At 39.4% G+C, this 23,891-nt stretch overlaps 2 protein-coding genes across 3 annotated transcripts; one reads left to right on the top strand and one right to left on the bottom strand.

Moving 5' to 3' along the window:
* Window positions 1-1,219: 1,219 nt before the first annotated feature.
* On the bottom strand, window positions 1,220-2,361 carry LOC148738375 (uncharacterized). Its single transcript, XM_088749427.1, has 2 exons — window positions 2,160-2,361; window positions 1,220-2,112 (listed from the first exon to the last, which is right to left on the bottom strand). The coding sequence occupies exons 1-2, from the start codon at window positions 2,359-2,361 to the stop codon at window positions 1,220-1,222; spliced, it is 1,095 nt and encodes a 364-aa protein (XP_088605553.1).
* A 12,947-nt stretch (window positions 2,362-15,308) lies between these two features.
* On the top strand, window positions 15,309-22,891 carry LOC111341116 (uncharacterized). Of its 2 annotated transcripts, XM_088750851.1 has the most exons (8): window positions 15,311-17,612; window positions 17,702-17,851; window positions 19,085-19,207; window positions 19,738-19,860; window positions 20,101-20,223; window positions 20,636-20,758; window positions 21,612-21,734; window positions 22,337-22,891. In XM_088750851.1, the coding sequence occupies exons 1-8, from the start codon at window positions 17,300-17,302 to the stop codon at window positions 22,645-22,647; spliced, it is 1,389 nt and encodes a 462-aa protein (XP_088606977.1). In that variant the 5' UTR covers window positions 15,311-17,299; the 3' UTR covers window positions 22,648-22,891. The 2 variants fall into 2 exon arrangements, with proteins under 2 accessions (XP_088606978.1, XP_088606977.1); XM_088750852.1 differs by lacking the exon at window positions 20,101-20,223 and having other exon boundaries at window positions 15,309-17,612.
* Window positions 22,892-23,891: the final 1,000 nt, after the last annotated feature.

The following is a 23,891-nucleotide window of genomic DNA, read 5'->3' as shown; positions in this document are numbered from 1 at the left end:
TGAAGGCTTTCACTGCTCATATAAGAATAACGATCAGAAGTGGTTGGTCATCGGAGATATTGGGCCTTAAAGGAAGATTGTTCACCGTTTGATATCGGCACTGTGTGTAGAGTCATTGCCTCGTTTACCGATGTTGAAAATTTTCGGTTTATTGAAAGAGTCTGGAAGCCAGATCTACTCTTCGAGTTTCCCGCGTCGAAAGAAAGCTTTGGAAAGCAACGAAAATTTCGACAGGAATGGCTCGTGAAATACCCTTGGCTTGTTTATTCCAAGTACTTGGATGGCGCGTTATGTTTGCCTTGTGCCTGTTTTGGAATGGAATGTGGCAAAAATGGTGCCAAACTAGATAAGCTGTTTCGATCCCCGCTTACATTTTGGACGACGGTGCGGGGAAGGTTCGACGGCCATGCAAGCGGAAAGTCAGAAATTCACAAATTTTCCGTTATGGTAATGCACAATTTCTTGGCTGCGATGAGAAGGCAAACCGCCGGCGCCCCCTTTGTTCAGCAGTTAAACCAGTTGATGCAGACCCAGATTGATGAAAATCGAGAGAAAATGAGATCGATTGTGAAAACTGTAATCTTTTGTGGTCAAAACAACATTCCGTTCGATGGAAAACGAGATGACAACCCTGGTGACAAAAATCTTCAAGGAAACTTTCAAGCCCTTTTGGCGTTTCTCATAGACAGTGGTGATGTAGAACTTAAGGAAGATCTGGAGAATGCGCCATGAAATGCCACTTACCGTTCCAAAACGATACAGAACGAGACTATCGAGACTGTGGGGAATTAAATTTCTTCAAAGATCATCGCGGAAGTTAAACAAACTGGAATGTTTTCTGTTATGGTGACGAGGCAGCGGACGTTTCCAACAAAAAACCCTGTCTCTTGTCCTCCGCTATGTCGACTCTTCAAAGAATATTCAAGAGGAGTTTGTTGGTTTCCACTCTTGTGGAAAAGAAACAACCGGTAACGCAATAAAGGAGTTAATAATTAATTCAGTTCGTGACCTTGGTTTGACCATGGATAATTGTAGAGGTTAATCTTATGACGATGCTGGGAACATGGCTGGCAGCTACATACATACATATACACATACATACAAACTTTATTCTCGTCCTGAAAGGGATTTTCAGAGAATGCACGCTAAAATCCATATCATAACAAAAAAAAAAACATTATATTATTTATATAGTAGATTGCATAATTATGTCACTTTACTATCCATGAAGTCTTAAAATGTTTTTTAATTTCCTTTTAAGTTCTTGTAGTGTTCTACTTAACTTGAGCGAGGGAACTAGCGCTTTCCAAATCTTTACAGTTCTATAGTAGAAGGTTCTCTGTCCTGCAGCAGTCTTTAGGAGAGGAATCTGAATTTTCTGTGGATTTCTTGTGGTGTGCGTTGATACGTCTGAACGTTTAATGAACTGTCCATTTAAACTATTGGGTGCGCGACCAGTCATGCACTTGAATACCATTACAGCATTTCTGTAATAGAGTTGTTGCATAATAGGTAGCCACTGCTTTGCCCTGAGGACGGGTGTTATGTGGTCAGATTTCTTTGCTCCACTAATTATACGACAGGCAAAGTTCTGTACTTTTTGTACTTTGTCTAGGTTACTCTCGGTGGTATTACTCCAAACATTGGAGTAATAGGAGAGTTTGCTAAGGACTAGACCTTTGACCACTATGGTTAAGGTTTCCTTTACTAACACTTGCTTGACGCGGATTATCTGTCCTAGTCGTGACATACAAGTTGAAACGGTGTTTGTTATATGATCTTTGTACGTTAGGTTAGGATCCAGTATTACACCAAGGTCCTTTGCTGATTTTCCAACGGTTAGATCTTTACCCAGTGAAGAAAGGCGAAGGTCATCAACCTTGCTGACCATCGCTCTGCTGGCAAAGATCACGAATTTTGTCTTATCTGGGTTAAGTAAGAGCTTGTTGGTAAACGCCCATTGGTATATTCTCTGGAGATCCTCATTCATTTTAATTACCACGATTTGCTGATCTTTTAGGCTGAAGTTAAGCAAGAGTTTAGTGTCGTCTACGTAGCTTTGTGAAAAACTATATTCAGGCACCAGAACGAGGTCAGTTGCAGGAAGGGGCCCTGAAAAGCAAAACGAAGATCTGCGTCTACAGGGCTGTTGTTCTCACCACCCTTCTCTACAGCTCTGAGACATGGGTCACTTACCGCAGCCACATCCGCCTCCTCGAGCGCTTCCATCAGCGCTTCCTGCGCACCATCCTCAACATCCATTGGTGTGATTTCAACACCAATGTCGACGTCCTGGAACAGGCCGGGATTCCCAGCATTGAAGCCACGATCCTGAAGCACCAGCTCCGACGGGCCGGTCATGTTTCCCAATGGAAGACCACCGCCTACCTAAGATTGTCATGTACGGTGAACTCTGAACCGGACATCGTGAGAGAGGGACTCCAAAGAATAGGTTCAAGGATAGCCTTCAGATGTCACTCAGCACCTGCAACATCGACCACAAAGAGCGGTCTGACCTGGCTACAGACCGTGGTACCTGGCGCCACACAATCAACCAAGCCACCGCTCAATTTGAGGAGGATAGACGTGAGGTACTTAAAGACAAGCGACAGAGGAGGAAGGCCCGCGCCGCCTCCACCTTCACTCCGGACGTCACCTCTCTCTGCAGATACTGCCCGTGGATCTGCCTTTCCCGCATCGGTCTGGTCAGCCATGAACGTGTCTGCAACCGACGTCAACGTGGAAAACCTATTTAATCTTCAATAAAGGCAGATAGTTTCTAAAGAAACTGTTTGGGGCTGCGTCGGTGGGGTAACGAAATATTTTGAATATATCAACAAAGTTGAAATGGCAAATTGGCCACCGTTACGATTATAAAAGCTGATGTTTCGAGCGTTAGCCCTTCGTCGGAGCGAATAGAGGAATTGTGGGTTGTGTCTGCTTTTAAAAGCACACACAACCCACAATTCCTCTATTCGCTATTTAATCTTCGTTCGCAAAGTCAAGCAAACAACAACGAAAGGAAGGGGCCCTAAAATACTGCCTTGCGGAACACCAATAGTAACAGGTAGTTGATGCTTGAACTTTCACTACTTGATAGCAGGTAAAAAGGTAGCTCTTAAACCAATCTATTGATGATGCAGACAATCCAACGTCCCTCAATTTCGTGATCAGGATGTCAGGATCAATGCTATTCAAGGCTTTACTCATATCAAGTAACACTGGAGCGGTTAGTTCGTTATCGTCGATGTTTCGAAGGATAGAATCAGTGGTTTGGATTAATGAGGTCTCTGTAGAGTTCCATTTCTTGTTTCCACATTGTTGTGCAGTCAGATTTTTTTTAGGAGACAGGTAAGATACTAGCTGGTCGTGAGCAGCTCTTTCGCAGCCTTTTGAAAGGACCGTTAATAGAGTGATTGGTCTATTATTGTTTGGGATCACGTGGTCTCTCTCTTCTAATATTGGCGTTACTTCTGCAATTTTCCAGCAAGAGGGAAAGGTGGACAAGTGTAAAGTCGCATTGATGATTGAAGTAATTGATAGTAAGATTGCCGGAAGGCGATCTTTCATTACTCTTATCGGTACTTTGTCGATCCCAGGGGCCTTGTTTGTTAACATAGCATTAATAATTCGTTTGACTTGTTCACATTTCACAGTAGAGTGGAAAACAAGTTCTTCCGAAGGTGGATATTCCCGGGAGACGAAGGTGGACTCGTTAAGTACGTGGTTGAAATTTTCAACCAACGCATTAATTTTCTTCACATTATTTTCGCCTACTGATGCAAAGAGTTGTTTAAAATCATCGGCTATGATTTTGGCGTCTTTAGAATAGGTTTTCTGGGATGCTGACTTTTTAGGTATACAGCTGCGGATGGATTACCAGAGGCTGTTAGTATTGTTCTTGTTGTTTCTTATTTGCTTTGCAACAAATTCCCGTTCTGCCATTCGAATCTCATGTTTAACTTCGCGACTAAAATTCTTATAAGCCGACCAAGCGAGTTGGTCTTTCGTCCCTTTAAAAGTTCTTTTCCATTCATCCTTGGTTCGCACAAGTGCTCGAATCTCCTCGGTTACGTAAGGGTTTGGACGACCACGGATACGAATCGTTTTGAATGGCGCGTGTCGATCGAGTATGTCATTAAATAAGGTATTAAACACAGATAGTTTGTCATCGGGGTAATCTAAGATCTCTATGAATGACCAAGGTAAAGTCGCTGTATCTTTGGAAAATTCGGTAAGAGAGTAGTTCTTGAAGCTTCTCGTAGCAGTGAAAATGGGTGTACTTTTCTCTCTTTTCAGGCCAAGTTTGATATAAACAATATCATGGTCGCTTATCGACGATATCAAGACACCCGATTCCAAAATCTGACTAGCGTTTGAGGCCATTATCACATCCAGTCAGGATTCCGATTTGTCTGTTGAACGAGTAGGTTTCGTTACGACTTGACTCAAGTTAAAACTATGGCAGAATTCGATAAGTGCTTGAGATTCAGGAGTATCGAGTTCCAACAAATTAGAACTTAGGTCCCCAAGTATATAAACAGGTTTGTTGTAAAGAAGTGCAGCGATTAAACTTGTACTGAGATCAGTGTTAATACAGGTTAGAGGGATAGTAGGTGGACGGTAAGTAGTACAGACCAGGAATGACTTTAAATTCCTAACTTGTATCTTGATCCATAGTTGGTGTAATCCAGATTCGGAGATTCCGTTAAAATGGTGGAGTACTTCTGTTTTAAAACCATGGCGTAAGTAAGAACATACTCCACCGCCTCTCTTCTCTTGTCGGTCAACTCTGAAGACATTAACCAGGTATTTTAATTTCCAAGTCAGAGACAGGGCAGTTTCACCAAGTTTCGGAGATCGTAAAAACCGTCGAAGTGTTTTCTTTTTAGGGTGTCTTTGACCTCGATGAAGTGGTCTCTTTGTTTGAGAGATCTTACATTGAGGTGAGCTATTTTTACGTTGTTCTTATTGTTAGTTCTCGTGTCTTGGCTTGTGGTCGGACCAGGGTTTACCTCAACGTCGTGTTGTAGTTTGATTATAGGATAAAAAAACAAAAACGAAAAGAAACGGAATTTCTGTGTATGCAGTTGGACTAGGTGATCTTTTGACCTTGACGAGGACCTTCATTGTGGTTGTAATTATAATGCAAATTTCTCTTAAAGTAAATACCAAACCGACTTTTGAGGTTTGGTTTGTCCCAGCTGCAAGCACTATCAGGTCTGAGAACTTCTCTGTGGTTAGGTCTTGGTTTCAGGAAGAAAGTTTTGTAAATGTTTAGGTGGTTAATTTCCAAGAACAGCCATAACAAGAGGTAGAATAAGGAGCTCCAGGGAAGACGTGTTTGCTTCATGCTAATTGCGTAAATATACGTTGGTACATCAACATTAATCCAACATTAGTTTCCCAAAGCGATTTATGTACATTGCATGGATCACTGTCTCAATGTGTGCGTGGCTGATACTTGCTCGCTGGCGATGGTTCAGAATATGATGGGTACTTTTAAGAAACTTTCTGAATTTTTCAGGTACTCGCCTAAGCGCAAGAATCACCTTGTTGACAAGATTAAAGAGCTATTACCCAACAGCAATCACAGAATTTTAATTGATGTTTGTTGATATTTTCAAATATGCACCAGATTACATAACAGAGCATCCAAGTTTCAAAACTTTTCCGGAGGAGAATGCCCCTGGACCCCCCTAGCAAGCTTAGGCCTACGCCCTTCGATTTTGAGTCTCATGGAAAATTTTATTTTGGTAGAAACTAGTTACACAAAATGCCGGATCCACTCCTGCCCTAATAACTCAATTGAAAGGTAGACAAAAGAACATTCCTTTCCGATCATTTCATCGGAGCCAATCGTAATCGACGTATTGTAAAACAAAACATGAAACCAATACCCGTTGGAAGGAAGATCGTCTTTCTGACGATGCTACTTTCCAACATTTTGACCGGCTAAGTGATTGAAAAGGAATGTTTCAATGTTGCACACGGGCAAACAGAAGTTTGTGTGCAAAAGAGTTGTAACTTAAAAACCCTTCAAACAAAGACTGAAAGTCACTTGGATGATCTTGGAATTATTTCATTCCAGAATTGAGAAAAAGGAGTTCTTATTTTATCAATTTTTTACTTCATTTTCGAGTTCACGCTGCACATGTGCCTTTTTAGCCAATAATAAGGTCGGACGGCAATAATTGACGTGCTAAGTTAATTATTAACAGTCATTTAACTGACGACTGACAAATGGCCTAAAATCTGACTGAGAACTTATATATGGACGATATTTTAATGGACAACTAACCCTTGTACCCCCATCCAGACCTTCCCCAAACGATAGACAATAATCTAAGCAGCGATGCAATTTTGCCATTTTCTGTAACATCCCGTCAACATACATGATTAGTTGATTTAGCTGGTGTATGACTACGACTTAGTTTACGAAGTACGCGAGTTAGTCGAAAAAGTTATTAAGTCGTATACCAACTGTAATAAAAAATGGGCGGTAACAATTTTTGGCGAATGGCGAATTTCTTGGTCGGTTAAAGCCCCCTTTCTAGATCGAAGAGCGCCCAGTTGAGATTGGTGTGCACTCGAGATGAGTTTATTACTGCCACAGAAACTGTAATTATGAATATTATCGACAGAAATGATTCAGAGATTGCCTCGAAGACTCGGAGCATTAGAAAATCATCCTTTTGACTAATGATCGGAAGAATTTTCAAAGTTTGAAAAGCGCTCTTTGGATATGCGTCTGTATTAATTACTGTAGCTTTAAGCGAAAAGGGCGAGTACTTAAGCTGTGTAACGTCAGAAGGAACGCTAGTGAAAGGATTAAAGTTAATTATGAATTTATAAAATAGAAAAAAAGTTGAAATTGTGAGCATTTATTGAAGGTGTCATTGAAAAAGCCAAGTGCGTTTTGCAGATATAGCGATGTGCTACTTTTCTCAAACTAAGGAAAATAAAAGTCTTTCAACATCTTGGTAAAATACAGTTCATGTTTTAGTAGAAATAATGCGATACAGTACTTTCCTAAATGATTAAGTGGCACCGTTATTTAGGTAAAGAAAACTGAATTAAAAAATAATCATTAATTCCTCCTCATAATTACCGATCTATTGTGCGTTGTGAGACATTCTAAATGATTTGACTGGACCTGAAAATTGTCGCTTTTCCCTCACATTCATCGGGGTTCTGTACATCAGTTGTATGAAGGAAGGGCCCTTAAAATTTTATTTTTCCTTTTTAATCAACAGGGAACGAAAGTATACATTGCGCACTGAAATAGATGAAGAAAATGAGTTCGAACGGACGGACAAACGGATCCCGTAAGACGCTCATGACGTCAAAACTTGCCTTCTCTTGAGCACATGTACGGATTTAGTTTTATTTTTAGTGGGTGATGCACACTTGTAATTCTTCTCTGCGCGAAAATGTTTTTCTTCTGTTGTCAGTTCCTTTTGGTTCCATTCCGGAATTTCCAACAATCATAGAGATAAAAGATAGCGAAGAGGCCAAAGCAACCAGTGGTGAATACTGGCTTTATTCCATCATAGCGGGAAAAAGACAGTTGTTGTTTCTTGCGATGTGGAAAGAGATGGTAACCAACTCAAGTTCTTGTTGTTGTTGTAATCGATTTGAATGTGATAAAATGTGTTTAAAAATTAGAATTTTGGTAATGTAGATCGAAAGCAACTGATAATATTATACATCGTGTGTTGCCTTTCGATGCAATCCTTAACGCAATCATTATGTGAAGTGGTAGATATTTTTACATTTCTCATTTTCACAAGTTTGTATTAAGTGATACATTGTTTAACCGTTAAGATATTTAAACATCTCATATACGCTTGCATTTCAATTTCAATCACGTAAATATTTCTTGAACTTGGTGGTAAGTGAAGACCTCTGCTATCGGTTTGCGTATAAAACTGGACTGTGAATGAGAATGAATGAAAAGGAAAGTACAAGGAGAACAATAAGAAATTCCACAACGAAAGGTGACAAAATGTCGCTGCCCGCGTAAAACTTGAAATTGTCGATAATCTTATCTGTCACGTGCCACTGCTAGATAGCGTTCTACAAAACATGTTTCTGCCAATGCCTCATGGGCTGTGGCGGGTAGCCCCTGTGTTTCTATTTTTGGTCGGCATTACTAATGGTTACGGTGTTGACGCAGGTGTGTGGTCACCGACCCGGATTAAAAAGGCTTTAAGAACGTGTCCATGAGAAAACCGGGAGAACCTTGAAGGGGATAATACTCAAATCGCTGATTTGGCTCAAACTTGGCACAAATGCTAAATATATATATAAATATATATAAATATTGTGAGAGGAAAAAAGGGACGTAACTACATTTCCCGACAAGCCTGTTTCGTGAATCGCTTCACTCTTCAGGGGTTTAAACCCTAAAGAAGAGTGAAGCGATTCACGAAACAGGCTTGTCGGGAAATGTAGTTACGTCCCTTTTTTCCTCTCACAATATTTATTCTGCTCTGCTTCAACGTATTGAGCACTGTTCCACGCGAAAATCGACTTGCAGACTTCCTATATATATATATATATATATATCTCATGAGACGTTTTGTTGCGCAGTGTCGCTGAGTATTTTTATGAGTTGTGCCGTATTTTGAGGAGCCTTTAGGGCGAGTCAAAATACAAATAACGAGTAAAAATACTCAGCGATACTACACAACAAAACGTCTAATAAGTTATTTGTTATCCAACACGCCAAATTGCTCTTTCAGTGCGGGCGAATTTCGCGGATAATATTTATTTACGGGGAGTGCGTGACAGAAGTATGTGAAGGGGAACGGAATTGGAACGAGATATTCGGCTCACTGATTGGTCAAAAGCAGGAGAACACGTCAAACTGATTTTTGGGGTTTCGAGAAAACCATCACTGGCGCAGTTTATTTCATTTTTCACAACGTGCAAAAAGAGTCTTTCGATCGTTCAAATTACAATAGATGCAAATATTTCAGTTTAAGATTTTTATTAAGAAAGAACGTAGAAAAGAAATTCGTCTTGACCAGCGAAAATTTCGAAAAAAGGCGAATTTTCATCACAATTTTCTGGGTAAAACAGTTAAGCTCGAAGCAAATTCATTCATCATCTTCCTCGTGGATAACGATTCTTCTTCGCTTGGAAAGAATCTAGGGAGATCTTTCGCCCATGACAATGGTACAGTTGTTGAAAACTGCACCAGAGAAAAGCTGATTTCCAGAAGCAGTATTGGCATTTCTCCCTATGGCCATGGAGCTCTGAACAGGGCTGTTCAAACTCAGCTGATTTAGCGCTGGGCGAGCACCACAGTGGCTGTTTATTTTCAACGACATTTCTTTTTGCTGCACCACTGATACAGTGGAATAATAATCTATGGATTTAAGATTCTTATTTCCTGATAATTGGCTGATATCTAGCGGATTGACGTTTTCGTGGCGTAATGCTGTAACTATCGTTCGACGAGCAGAGTGGTTTGTGTGTTTGCCGGTAAGGCTTACGGCATCTGCTATCGTCCTCATGAACTGACCCAAGGAATGGATACCGAGAGGCTGTCGTTTGTACCAGACTTCAGGTTTCGGAATTTCGATCACGGCCGAGTAGAGTGGGGAATCTGGTTTAATCATGTCGGGGGGTCTTCGTGCCAGAAAGGTCCTGAATATATTTACGGTACATCGATCTCCGCCTGTCGAGTAGATGCTTGGGCTAGAATACCTCTCTGCACCAAACTCTTTCCCTCCGGCTCCCGTCTTGGATCCTCGCTCCGTCTTCCATATGATGTATTCTCTCCTTTCGCCGCCTTCTTCTCGTCGTATCTCAAGATCTTCGAGCAGAACTTTGTGATGCTCGTCTCGCGCACGCCAGTTAAAATGCATGGTGCTGTTCAATCAAACTGTACGGAGAAGAGCTTCAGGCGAATAGTCTCCAAGCTGTTTCGCGCTCCAAAAATTTTCAAGCTCATCGTTTGTCAGACCCAGCGCCTTGTTTGGACGGCCTCCTTTACCTGACAGCCTTAGTTGCTTTTGTTTTGACTCCAACGCCTCGCGTGATTTTTCAAAGATCTTATCTTGAATGATGTTGTCGTTCCGTGTTGCCGTAGATAGCGGTCGAAACTTCGTTGAAATGAAGTTAGAATTCCTGGCTCGAACTTTTCACCGTTAAGTTTTCTGACTTTTATGAAAAAATGGGAAAGGAGGCTGTTCAGTTTATCTGGAGGAATATCCTCCATTGACCCTCTCTCGTTTATGGAGTTGCACCACCGTTTCTAGACATTGATGTCTGTTTTTGTCTTCTTAGTCGTGTTATTGTTCCTGTTTTCTTCAATGAATGAAGAAATTTCTTTGTTATATAGCTGTTTTTCTGTGTTTGATATATCCAATAAACTTTCATCTATATTTTTCAGCCATTCCGACTCTTCATCGTCCCAAATACAATTAAAAATGTCCGCCATTTTTTTCGCTAGCTTCAATCCAATTCTTCGCTTGCGCGATGCGAGAAAATCTGTTTAATCGGTACTCTAGAGTACAAATACCGCGGGATATTTGTACTCGTCTATGGCGTTATTTGTACTCTGCGAAGCGTAATGGGATAATAACATGAGCTACAAAATTGTGAAAATAATAGGTCAAAATATTCAACCCCCTGGAAGATATAAGGTCCCCCTGCATATTTTGCACAATTAACTAGCTAACTTTGCCTTGCCGCTGTTACAAATTGTAAAGCCATCTGAAAATTTAATCAACTGGGTTGTGTTCTATGTTTATCAGAATTGAAGAATATTGAACTGTTTTAACTTTTTCATTTAATTTCTTCCTTCACCTATTCCTAAAGTAAAGACGACTTTTTCTGGTTTTGAAAAATAATGTTATTTTCAGGCTCCATATCTTCGATGACCAACCACTTCTGAACATAATTCCTTCATGGGTAGTGAAAGCCTTCACTGGAATTCCAAAATCAGTCAATTTTTGGGGCAACTGAGTTCATTACAAGTGCTGACGTGAACATCTAATTAGGCACTTTTTGGTCTGTTTCATCAAAATTCTGTAAATTACATCTTCGTTTGCTTGCTCTAAAGTTAAACGGAATCTGCAACAGAACAAGGGCTAAAATAAAAGAATCAGAAATCAGTAAGTTGCTAAGATAATGGATCCATTACTTATTCTAGGACATATCATTCTCTTCTTTAATCCTCGTACACCGGCACCTTTCTGTGCAGATATGTTGAAAATGGAAAACCTAAGGCAAAGTAGTCCCACTAACGTCGGGGAGAAGAGATGAAGATAAAACAGCTGTCATTTTAAAATATCAATGTGGCTGCGCCTGGAGCAACTCTTATTCTCAAACATGCTTACGAAACTTCGCCAATGACAAAGATGATAATAATAAATTAAAAATGAGTTGATCCTATCGTTAAACACTCGGAGTCTTTTAAACATAGTATAAAATTTGGTAAGGTCGGAAGAAAATGAAGACCAAAGGCCAATATTCATACTACCCAAAGGGATTTAGTTCAATTTTGGAAAAAGCTTGAAGCTCATGTCTACTTTATTTGTGTTACTACAGAAGCATACAGAAAGATTCTTCTATTTTCTTCTTTCTTTGTTTTGTTAAGGGGCTGCATTATTTCTCATAAAAGTGCAAACTGGAATTTGTCATCTGAGGGAGTTCACCTTGAAAGAATAGTAAGTTAGATGACTTTGGGTTCTTTCGAGGGGTGGATTCTGTCAAATGGAGAGTTTCTTCAGAACTTCGAAAGAAAGTTCTGAAGGAACACAGGAAACAGGAAGTAGCTGTAAACTGGCAGGAGACTAGCGCACAATAGATTATTGTTAATATAATGGCAAACGGACGGTAGTTTTGGTGTATTTTTACATATCACCTCATATTTGGGCTCAACCTTGACAGAGAAGATCGCTTACCGACGGCTTTAAATAATTGCGTTTTTCATTTTTTCCAAATAGATACTTCAGCTATGTATAGGATATGTATAGGAGTAAAATTTTGGAGGGACGTTAACTCGTTAGTGTTGTGAGCAACGTAACCATAGGACGCGGACTTTGTCATATGTAAGTCTCATAAAGTCAGGCCTTAAACAGGACGTTGTAAGTAATTTCAAAATTTATTACAAGTCACGCGAGACTAGCGCAAAACAAAATATTTGCTAACATTGAACACGGCAGGTGTAGGTTTTGTCGCTCTCTTAGGGATCTATTCTTATTACGGCTCAAACATGACCAGAAAAGGTTGCTTTGCGACGCGCAGTTCTAAATATCAGGTTTCCAAATGGAATATTGATGAACCGTTTTCCTTGCACAAGTGCAAAGTGAAAGAAATTGTAGAGGATGAAGACTACAAGTTTACATAGCAGTTTCCTCTCTTTCAGTTAGTAGTTGCTTATAAATGGGGAACCAAAGACAGAGTTGTAGGTCGGCTAATTGCGCTAAGTCGGATCAAGGAAGCTTACTCAAGAAACAAAACAATTATCTCCCTTGCCATATAATATTCCAGATGATTTTTAAACCAACGCACGTTATACTCAGATGATGAAAGATGAGACCTAACTGAACGTTAATCAACATGATTTTGACTTTTCTTATTATTACCCATTTGCTTTATTTTAAACTTCTTCAACTGAAAGGTAAATAGTTCTTGCAAAGAACACTCATGGTAAAAAAACCCAATGGGTGATATGTTAATAGCTAAGGACAATCTTTCCTCTCCCTGTGGTTCTTCTGTTACTCTTTGTCAGGTAATGGCACCTGCAGAAAACCTGTTTCTTTTATTGTCCCTTTGCGGGTGGTGTTTAAGTGTGACGAGAACAAAAAGAGACAAAATTGTAAACAACGTTAAAGTGACCGGGTCGTGTGTCCTAATTTTTAACTTCTCCTATTTCCCTACTTTACACGCAATAATTGCAGAGGAAATGTAAGATCTTCGAATGACGACTGAGCTCAGCCAATGATCTACATAGTTCTTTTTCTTATTGGGTTTTTGGTTAATTGTTTTCAAAGCCTGAGGGTGGTTCTTAATTTAGAGATTTTTGTTCAAAGCTATCGAGTTGCAGTCACTATTGTTCGGCATGTTTATTTCAATTTGCAGCGTAATTAACTCAAGTAACGCATGTTTACTCAAATATAACGTTTTAGATCACGTTTAAGAACCAGTTTGTCGATACTTAGGACATCACTCAATCCATTAGTGTGAAAGAGTAGCAAGCGAAAAAGGAGTTCCTCAAAGAGAAAACATTTGCAAATGGTAAGACTTTTTTCGAGGATATCCGGTGAAACTTTTGGCATGAACGAAGTGTTCTGCCGGCACTGCTTTAAATGCTTGTCAAAATTTACTCAATTCTCATAAAGGCAATTGCTTTCAACTGAAACCACATTTAATTTATGTTATTTAAAAGTTATGTCTTTAAGTGGGTTAAGCTCTAAGTAACCGGTTGTTTTTAATCGACGAGAGTACGCTAGAATTAGGATTTTAAATGTACATTGTCACACTAACGTCAACAATCCTACTATTGAAGTCCATTTCATATCGTGAACAATAATTCTATTCGTTTGTTTGCTTGTCTTGTTTTATTTTTTTCTTCTCCAATACGTACATTTTAGGAAAGGTCGGTGTTCTTTCACAAAGGGACCTTAAGTAGTGAGAACGTCAACGCCGAGTGAGAATTCGATTAAGGAGGTTGGATATAGTTTCTTTGGCGCGCGCAGACTGGGTTCTAATTTACTGAGGACTTTTAAAAAGTTGCACAAAAAAAAAAAAAAAATAAATAAAAGATAAAAAAAAACCATGGCCGCCGCGCTTAGGCCAAAATTATTTTTTCATCGGCCCAGTAGACTATGTTTTACGGCTATAGGTAGGCTGCCTACACTTTATTCTAACTTTAATAGTAGTGTGTTTCAAAAACGGAAAGCTACAACACTCTCAAGTGACCAAAATACGCGTGAATCCGGCCGTAAACACAATCACGCTCGTCGGAGCTATTTTCCCATATCGTGGCTGGTTTCGGGAACACTATATTTATCCAATTCTTCCAATGCGAACTGTGTTTGGGAGGACAGTGGTTGTGGAGGACGTGGATCGTCTCCTAGTGAAGAGGAACAGAAACAGACAGCAAAGCCGATAGCTTCCGGATTCCCGCTGCGTGACATCTCAGGTCGCTTTTCGTCGTCAAGGAAAAACATTTGTGCTGCAAAAAAAGCAACGCAGCTGCAAAATTTCAGAGCAAAGAGGAAGCTGGGTCTTAGATTCTGACGATGAAAACCCTCTGGAGGTGAAAAAAATCACCAGAAGTTGTTTGGTAAGTCTGCTTTTTCACTGCATTTTTGCACGGCAAATGTAACATTTTATGTCAACATGGGCTTTCACGAGATTTCGCATAACAAAATCCCATCGATAAATTCAGAACTAATTTATTACTACGGTATCACATATTTCTGATGTTTGCAAGTCTTCCTTTTATCATCTCAGGAATATTTCGAGAATTAGAAAGTATTTGACCCGCGAAACCACTGAAATGGTTGTTCATGCTTTTGTCACCTCTAAACTTGACTATTGCAACTCTCTACTTTATGGACTTCCTATGGTGCTAAATTACAATCTGTTCAGAACTTTTCTGCGCGTCTAGTTCTTAGGACTAGGAAGTTCGACCACATTACTCCGGCTTAAATTGATCTGCATTGGCTTCTCATTAGGCATCGTATTGTATCTAAGATTCTTCTTTTAGTTTATAAATCTCTTAATGAGATAGAATAAATATATGAAAATCATATATTTTGAACTGCGGTATTTGATACGTATGATGGACGATCCTCGCAGTAGATAGCGCTATTTGAGCAATAGCGAAATTCAGACCTGAAAAAAATCAGGCCTGTACGGGACTCGAACCACTGACCTCTGCGATACTAGTGCAGCGCTCTAACCAATTGAGCTAACAAGCCAACTGAGAGCAGGCCGTTAAGTTGATTCGTAATGAACCCGTGAAAGTGATAAATGAGATAGAATAAATATATGAAAATCATATATTTTGAACTGCGGTATTTGATACGTATGATGGACGATCCTCGCAGTAGATAGCGCTATTTGAGCAATAGCGAAATTCAGACCTGAAAAAAAAAAAAAATCAGGCCTGTACGGGACTCGAACCACTGATTGTAGGAGCTCTTATTCTTTGCGATTTGTTAGTAATGGTGACCTTGTAGAGCCATCTTGAAAACTGCGAACTTAAGGAGGTCGATCGTTTGCAGTATGTGCTCCTAGATTGTGGAGTTTTTTGCCTCTTTCAATACGTAGGAGTTCTTCTGTTGACTTTTTTGAAAGCGTGTTGAAAACTTATCTTTTTAAAATGTTTGCTAGTGAATGTTACGTAATGTAGTTTGTTTATAATTTATTTTTATTTGTTGTAAAGCGCCACGGACAATTTATTGGAGTTGTGCGCTATAGAAATACTCTTTATTATTATTATTATTATTATTATTATTATTATTATTATTATTGTCATTATTATTATTACGGTATAACAATCACATTTCATTCATTTTTACAACGTAAGACGGAACCCAAAATTTTACACGACGATTCACTAAACTATCAGTTCGTACTTTTCGACACAGAAACAACTTCGTTGGGTAAACAGGCGCAAATTTGTCAACTAGCAGCTATGACTAAAGACGGAAAAACTTACAATGAATATGTGCCACCTACGTGCAGCTACGCTTCTCGTGTCATCAAACTCACTGTCAAAACTGTGAATGGTGAGAGAACTTTGCTCAAAGACAATGTTCCTGTACACTCTGTTCCACCGAGCGAATGTCTTCAATCTTTTACCACTTTCCTTTCCAGCAGTACGCATTGTCACACCGTTTTAATTAGCCATAAGTCTTCTGTGTTCGACACCCCTACACTCCTACGATGTGCTGGAAATTCAAATAAGGAAACACTGTCGTCGAAGAACGTGTTTTTTCGCCGATAGCCTTCCACTCATCAAAACACTTGCCAAAGGTGATAACGCTCTTCTCAATCCTGACGGAAATCCATGTAAAAGTAATCTCCTTTCTGTGTATCAAGCTCTTTTTTATGAAGATTTCAACTCACACTATGCTTTGGAAGATGTACGTGCTCTCCATCATGTCCTCTTTCAATCCCCGTTGCAGCTAACAAGCGCTGACATTGTAAACAACAGTAATGTGAAATCCACCTCCTCCCCTTTCGAAGACATCGAACTTCTTGACGGACGCCACGAACGCATGCAAACTTTTAAAGACAAGCTCTATTCACAGGGCGATAATGGGCTCCTCGTCAAACAAAACATCATTCAGGAAATTGCAGAAAGCGGCCCGTGTTACGATGACTTAAAAGATCTTTACAATAACGATGTGAAGGAAGCACTAGTCGCCATTCTTAGCAAATCGCCAACCACATCGCGTCGAGCAGCTCCACGCGGAACAAAAAATCTGACATATTTCCGTTTCCGCTTGGTGAATTTTTTTTTTATTTTTTGCACGTTAATTCTGAACGGCTCTGTGCATGTTCTATAAAAATGCGAAAAACCTCTGTCAGAGGGAAAAAAAGTTAACGATGAATTCTTAAAAAGGCCTCTTTTCCTTAAACTTTCTGACAGAATTTTTTTAAACTCAACAGTCAAGTAAACCAAGACTAGACAGTCGAAGGATGCACGCAAAATCTACAACAAATTTACCGTCCAGTTTAAAAGAAAATTCAAGTCAACTCTAATTTGGACCCAGCATTGCAACCCAGCAACGTTGCCATGGCAACAAAGTTTTGAATATATTTATAAGAAACCGATCCTTCAATAATGTTTTTATTTCAGGGGAAAATGTGATCGCGATTTGTTAAAGCTAGGCTTTGTGAATTTTGGTTTAAATATCTTGCAGCAGGATAGTGAAAAATATATTCAGCTTCCTTAAGCAATGAATTCATAGTTTTTATAGTCAGTATTTCCTCAGCATAACGTATGTGAGTAGTGTTGAGCTCTAAATGAAAACTAAAATCATTTTCAATCTCAGACCAGGCAACTTAGTGATTTTACGTTGTTGTTTTGCAGAGGATAGTTTAGGAATGTATGAGAATTGCATGATTGATTGTGGAAGAGAAAAATAGTATCAAATTGAGGAAAAAGTTTCACAACCGTCGATGCCTCCGGAATTTTTCCTTTAAATGACTTTGTCGCCTTGATTCATAAAGCCTTGGCGAGCTTGCAAAATTTACCATCAGTCGAATCTATTAATATTTTACTGCCATCAGGTGTCATCAAGCTGCTGAGCGGAGCAAAATGTTCCTTAATCTGCTGCTGCTGATCGTTGTAAGTCCAACATTCTTAGATGCAACTTCTCAGCATAGCAACACCAAAAGAGAAGTGTCGATCTTGGGTATGATGCTGCGACAACATATCTTCAAAGAGATCACAAAAGCGGCATCTGGTGATGTGTGTTTACGGGAATGTTATGATGACATCAGATGCCAGAGTTTCAACTACGTCTTTACCCAAGACATTTGCGAGTTGAGCAACCGTACCAAGGAAGCCCGACCAGAAGATTTTGTTTCAAATTTTGAACGATATTATTTTAAAAAAGACATGAAGAGAGGTGAGATCTTCATACAAGTGCTAGATAAATAAAATGAAGAATTAAGAATGTATCATAGAATAAACAACAAACAATCCGTTTGTTTTCAGTGTCTCTCGGGTCCGTTGCAGAGCTTCCGGCTGAAACGTGTAAAGAGATTAAGTCAAATGAAGGAGGGCAAGCAGTCAGTGCGAAATACTGGTTTTACTCCATCATACCTGGAAAGATTGTAGTCGCTTACTGCGATATGAGAACAGAAGGTACTTCAATTTTTTTGTGAAAATACAATGTTTACTTTTTTTTTACTTTATCCCCCCGGATAATGTAAAAAACGTAGACACAAATTCAAAAACGTAGACAATCGTTAGATTTTTATCTAACCTTTATTTTTTTTAGCTTAAGTGATCATAATAACTGTTTGAAGTTAAATTGGCGGTGTTGGGCCGAGAATATGATTAAAAAAAAAGATAAAAATTTGGGATGTGGCGTCAACCTCCTCCAACTTTTAGGTCCAAACCTTAGGTTGTGCATCATCTATCCTTCCGGTTGCTTGATCGCTCAATCAAACGTTTGCCAGTTTGCTACACTTTATTTACGTCCAGTCAGTTTCTCGTCCAGTTCGGTTTACTCATGTACAATGTTTATCAACGTTAAAGCGAAAATTAGGAGTCACGGCAGTTCCCACGAAGAGGTCAATTTGAGCAAGAGGCTTTAAGTTATTGTTCTGCTAACTACATTGCTTGTCTCACCCTCTTTTATTGTTGTCGGTGTCGCGATTTCCTTACTGAAATCTAAATACCGCGACTGCTTGCGGACTTTTGGCTTAAGTCTCCTTGGGTAACTTTTGATCATAATATATGCGACATAATCCTGTAAAGGGGTGATCATGACTGTAGCCATGGTGACTTGGGAAACCTGAATTATAGAAGCAGTATGAGTTGGAAATGGATAATGAAAATTTGGTTAGGTAATTGATTTACTTGTCCAGTTACGGTAATCACGAAGGTGTTCTTAGAATCGGTCACCTAATCGTCTTCCTGCTCAGCGAATGTATATCTTTTTGCAATAAGTGCAAGTTATACACTGTACAGCAGATGGCTTTGGCGGAGGTGCACATAAAGTGGTCAGTAATCTAAATGGATCTTTTCTGTCCCGTTATTTTTTAAACGTTGTGAATGAAAGGACAAGTTTGCATCGTGCACGAGCGCATTTGAAAGTTCCAGATTGGTCATTAGTTTCAGTTGTAGCGAGCCTCTGACCAAAACGTTGCCAATGTTTTTGTCGCGTTTAAATGAAGGAAGTGGTTGTTGCGAAAAGATAGAATAAAAAATAGTGGGATTTGTGTCGTTTTAACGAATGCTTTACATCCTTCCACAAAGCCTGTCTCGATATAACGAAATCTGCCCTAATTTTTAAGTGGTTGGTTAAACAATTACACCACCGAGATGAATCTTTAGTAGGGGCTCCATTTTAACCATTTGATTACTTTACAGATGTTGACGAATGCAGTTCTTCCATCCCCGTCTGTGATCCAAATGCCAATTGTCAGAATTCTGAGGGCTCATTTCGTTGTCAGTGTGTTACTGGATTCGCCGGTGATGGGAAGTCTTGCTCTGGTAAGTCTGAAAGCAGACTTAGTGGCCAGGTAGCCTGTGTCCATCTTTATCAATTTCTTTGTGGTTGGTTGAAGAATCTCACCGACTAGCTTGACTAGGTTTCCTGTTACCACTCTAGCGTGACCTTAGTTCCAAAAAGTAATTGGTGTTTGAGTCTTTTTTCTTTCTTTTTCATACGCCTTAATGGAGAAAGGTTGGGAGAAAACAATACACTGCATTTTGAGTTTCATGAAAGTAATCTATTTGACGAAAGATGTAGGTTGCACTAAAGTTTTCTTAGATCTCTAACCATTAGGCTGTAACTTTTGAAACAAATTCTATTCATTATCACTTTTACCTTCAATCTCATTGTCCACCAAGCTTTGAAATAGAACACAACCTTTTCATTCCTTGAACATAAAAAGGAAACCCAATCCGCGCAGAATCCTTTAAGAGTTAAGGGCAGTTGCTATCTTTCCAGGCTTTTGGAGTTATGTTTAGTGAAAAGTATCAATCAGAGCTTCACTATTAACAATTTGATTTGCTTGCAGATGTTGACGAATGCAGTTCTTCAATACCCGTGTGTGATTCAAATGCCAATTGTCAAAATACTAAAGGCTCATATCGTTGTCAGTGTGTGACTGGATTCTCCGGTGACGGGAAATCTTGCACCGGTAAGGAATAATTAAGGCACACACGGTGGTAATTTGATGATCGCCGATGTTTGGGCCTTAGTCTTATCAGTGTGTTATGTTTTTGTATTAGACACAACCCTTCGGTACCTTTCTATAGAAAAAAAATAATTTCAAAAAATAACTGGTGTTTGGAGTTTTTGCTATCTTTCCTTTTGGATTAAAAGGGCAGTAGAAATCATCAATCGGAGCTCAACTTTTGACCATTTGATATCTTTGCAGATGTCGACGAATGCAGTTCTCCAATACTCGTCTGTGATTCAAATGCCAATTGCCGGAATACTAAAGGCTCATATCGTTGTCAGTGTGTGACTGGATTCTCCGGTGACGGGAAATCTTGCACCGGTAAGAAATATTTAAGGCACACACGGTGGTAACTTGATGATCGCCGATAAGTGATTAAATATTTGGGCCTTAGTCTTATCAGTGTGTTATGTTTCTGGGCTAGACACATAACTCCTCGGTTCTCAGGTAAAAGAGTTAGGAAGAGATTTAAGGAAGGAGAGGAGTGATTTTGAATTGTGTTATCACAAGAAAAATACCAAGACTACTCTTCAATGAGTACTTGGATATATTTATGTGCACCCTTATTTCTGTGCGGTTGGTTAAATGATAACAGCACCCGGCTTGACCAGGTCTCTTGTCAATTTTTTCCTTTTAATTTTATCTGTAAAAAGTAAACGGCGTTTCTTTGGAGTATAGGGCGGTAAAAATCAGCAATCGGAGCTCCAGTTTTGACGGTTTGATTTCTTTGCAGATGTTGACGAATGCAGTTCTTCTATATCCGTCTGCGACGTGAATGCCAATTGTCAGAATACCAAAGGCTCATTTCGTTGTCAGTGTGTGTCTGGATTTGCTGGTGACGGGAAATCTTGCTCTGGTAAGGTTATTTAAAGCAGACCTAGTGGTGAGGTAGATAATCACCCTAGCCCGTTCAACCTATCGATTATTGGGTCTCTCCTTAGCAAAGGGGAATGGATGGTTCATTAGTAGCAGAAACCTTCCAAGGAAATTTGATTAATTGCTGGAGGGTTTGTTTGATTGGATGACGAGCTATCTAAGAGGACCTTGGCCTTGACTTCGTCTTATAACAGGAAAAACAGTGATGGCAAACCAAACCCAAAACGGCGGAAATCGTCAAAAACAATGACGGATTCACAAGAAATGAGTCAGCTTTATCAATCGCAAGTGTAAAATGTTCATATTTCGGAATATTTAGTGTTGTAAATGGACCATATTTCGTTGCCCATACTATTCTTTATAGCGCATTCAAATTCTCAACGGTTCTTCGCGTGACTTAACATCGCGTTACACAACGCGTGACGTTTTCAAGAAGTAATCTTTCGTTATTCCTCGAGACGTGAGCTTGGGACACCTGTGGTTACGTATCACAGTAATGATCAACAAACTTGTACAGGTAACAAAAAAGATAAAAATAATATATACATACATATATTGTTGGATTTCTATTCTACTATCCGGCTGCTGATGTTGTTAGAATACAGTCTCGCGATCATTATTCAAAACTCAAAACTACGTTCAGGTTGGTTTTTGCGATTTGTCTCTCTTTCTCTTAATAATTTTCAGTCTGGTCTTTCCCACGGTTTCATTGCCCCTCGATGATAACTCCCTATTTTTTTTCGCCAACATAATTAGTCTATCCTTTCTCTTCTTTAAGGATAGTGAAAAGTATCAATCAGAGCTTCACTATTAACAATTTGATTTGCTTGCAGATGTTGACGAATGCAGTTCTTCAATACCCGTGTGTGATTCAAACGCCACTTGTCAAAATACTAAAGGCTCATATCGTTGTCAGTGTGTGACTGGATTCTTAGGTGACGGGAAATCTTGCACCGGTAAGGAATAATTAAGGCACACACGGTGGTAATTTGATGATCGCCGATGTTTATGCCTTAGTCTTATTAGTGTGTTATGTGGATGAGTGTTATGTGGATGTGTGTTATGTGAATGAGTGTTATGTGGATGAGTGTTATGTGGATGAGTGTTATGTGGATGTTATGTGGATGTGGATGAGTGTCAGACGGAATCAATTTCTTGCCATTTGAACGCATAATGTGTCAATACGATTGGTTCATATGACTGTAGATGTTCGTCCGGTTCACCCTGCTCAGGTAACTTCTAAAGATAAAAAAAAAAAAAGACCGGTAACAGAGAAACCCAATCACAAAGGTGTTTTTGTACAAGGAAATTAAAACGTTAACTTCAAAGTTTCTTGCAGTAACAACCTTAAATTGGACGTAATATTTGAAAACGTGGGGAATGTCTCTCAGGAAAAATCACTGGATCAGTTTCTCAGTTTTTGCTGGGGCAGTTTCGGAAAGGATATGATTATTCAGCCTAAGAGGATGATACGATCGTCGTTGAGGCATTTTAGTCTTTAAAACCAATTAGTCGTATCTTTTATTCACGCATCACTTTAATTACGTTACTTACGCAGCAACTATCCTTTTAATCGGCGGTGGAGCAAACTACGGACGCGTAGAAGTTTATCACAATGGGACGTGGGGAACAGTGTGTGATGATGGCTGGGACATCAATGACGCTACTGTGGTTTGTCGTCAGCTTGGCTTTTCTGGTGCATCACAGGCTCCTCATCGCGCTAAATACGGTCAGGGTTCTGATCCAATCTGGATGGATGATGTCAACTGCCAAGGAGGAGAGGCAATGTTGTCTCATTGTCAGTTCCGTGGCTGGGGAAGCCATGACTGTAGCCATAGTGAGGATGCAAGTGTCGTTTGCAACGCATAGATTGGTCGCAAACAGTCTCTTGATATTGCAATGCACGACCTTTCTGCAAAATGCTCGCATTGACAGTATAGCGGCTATAAGTTTCTGGGTGGAACACAATCCCACCAAATTGTAGTATCAGATATTATCGTTATGAAGGCGAATTAAGATAGCACTTTATTTTAGCCCGTGAATTCATCACAAAAAATATAACTTGATAAAAAAAGTCAATCGGAATAAAAAAATGTGATATGACGGGATAAAAGAAACAAAAAAATAAACAAAAACAGAAGTTATAGCCCAGTTGTGATGTAGCCCCCAACTCCACAGAAGATACACTGAAATTATGTAAAAGTAAATATAATTATGATAAATAAGTAGCAAGAGTGTACAATCTGTTGTAGATAGGTAAAAGTACACTGGAGGACTATAAGTCATTAGTAGTTAGGCGGGTTTTGAAAACAGTGAATACATCAATTGCTTTGATACTAGATGGTAATGAGTTTCACTTGAATACGTGTTTCTAAAAATCCTGTATGTAATCATAACTTTTACATTCTGAAAGATTAACAGCATTTCTGGCCTTTTCGTTTTTGCGAAATGCAAGCCTAATATGTTCGATTTACACTTAATGGGAAGAGACTGAAAGAAAACTTAGCTTATAACTTGGCTTAAGCTTAGACATATTTATATTATGATGTCGGTCCTGTATAGGAAATGCTATTGTGTAGCTCGACAGATTTGACTAAGCAACAAGGAGGTGTTGGAATAGATAGATAATGTTGAGCATGGTCATCAGTATTTTGTGTGCATGACGATTAGCCTTTTTGATATTATTTTTGAGTAAAAAAAAATTGTTTCCTCGCGTTACTCATGTTACTGGGGCCAGAAAGTCTGATTCATATCAGTCTCTGAAGAAGTTATTGGATAGCTTCTTCTTGTCGTTAAGGTTAACGCAGGGTATTATGTTGTTCAATTTTTTTCGGCTCGTGTCTTCAATCACAACGTAACCAATTTGTATATCTTTTAAAAGTTGCTGTAAGGGTTATCATGGAAACAATTCAATGTAACTGTGGACCATATTTTTTCCATAATTCCATGTTTGAAATTGCAAAGCTTTCTGTTGGCAGGCTTCTTAACGAACTGATGCACGGGAAGCCTGAAATGAAAAACAGTAGCCGAAAATGGGCTACTAATGGAGTATTCACTCCATAAGATCGACAAGAGGTTGAATAAATGATGAGTTACCCAGATGGCGCTTTTTA

This window comes from Stylophora pistillata, chromosome 2 (genome assembly GCF_964205215.1).
Source record: "Stylophora pistillata chromosome 2, jaStyPist1.2, whole genome shotgun sequence".
In the NCBI taxonomy this organism is placed as follows: Eukaryota; Metazoa; Cnidaria; class Anthozoa; order Scleractinia; family Pocilloporidae; genus Stylophora; species Stylophora pistillata.
This window is presented reverse-complemented; position numbering and strand designations above follow the sequence as displayed.

Bases quoted from the DNA above. Each gene is read 5' to 3' on its own strand.
- LOC148738375 (XM_088749427.1), bottom strand. From the start codon at position 2,361: ATGACCGGCCCGTCGGAGCTGGTGCTTCAGGATCGTGGCTTCAATGCT. The intron at 2,113-2,159 runs GTGAGAACAACA...TTTGCTTTTCAG, and splicing joins CAGAGCTGTAGAGAAGGGTG to GGCCCCTTCCTGCAACTGAC.
- LOC111341116 (XM_088750851.1), top strand. From the start codon at position 17,300: ATGTTCCTTAATCTGCTGCTGCTGATCGTTGTAAGTCCAACATTCTTA. The intron at 19,861-20,100 runs GTAAGGAATAAT...ATATCTTTGCAG, and splicing joins TGACGGGAAATCTTGCACCG to ATGTCGACGAATGCAGTTCT. The intron at 20,224-20,635 runs GTAAGAAATATT...ATTTCTTTGCAG, and splicing joins TGACGGGAAATCTTGCACCG to ATGTTGACGAATGCAGTTCT.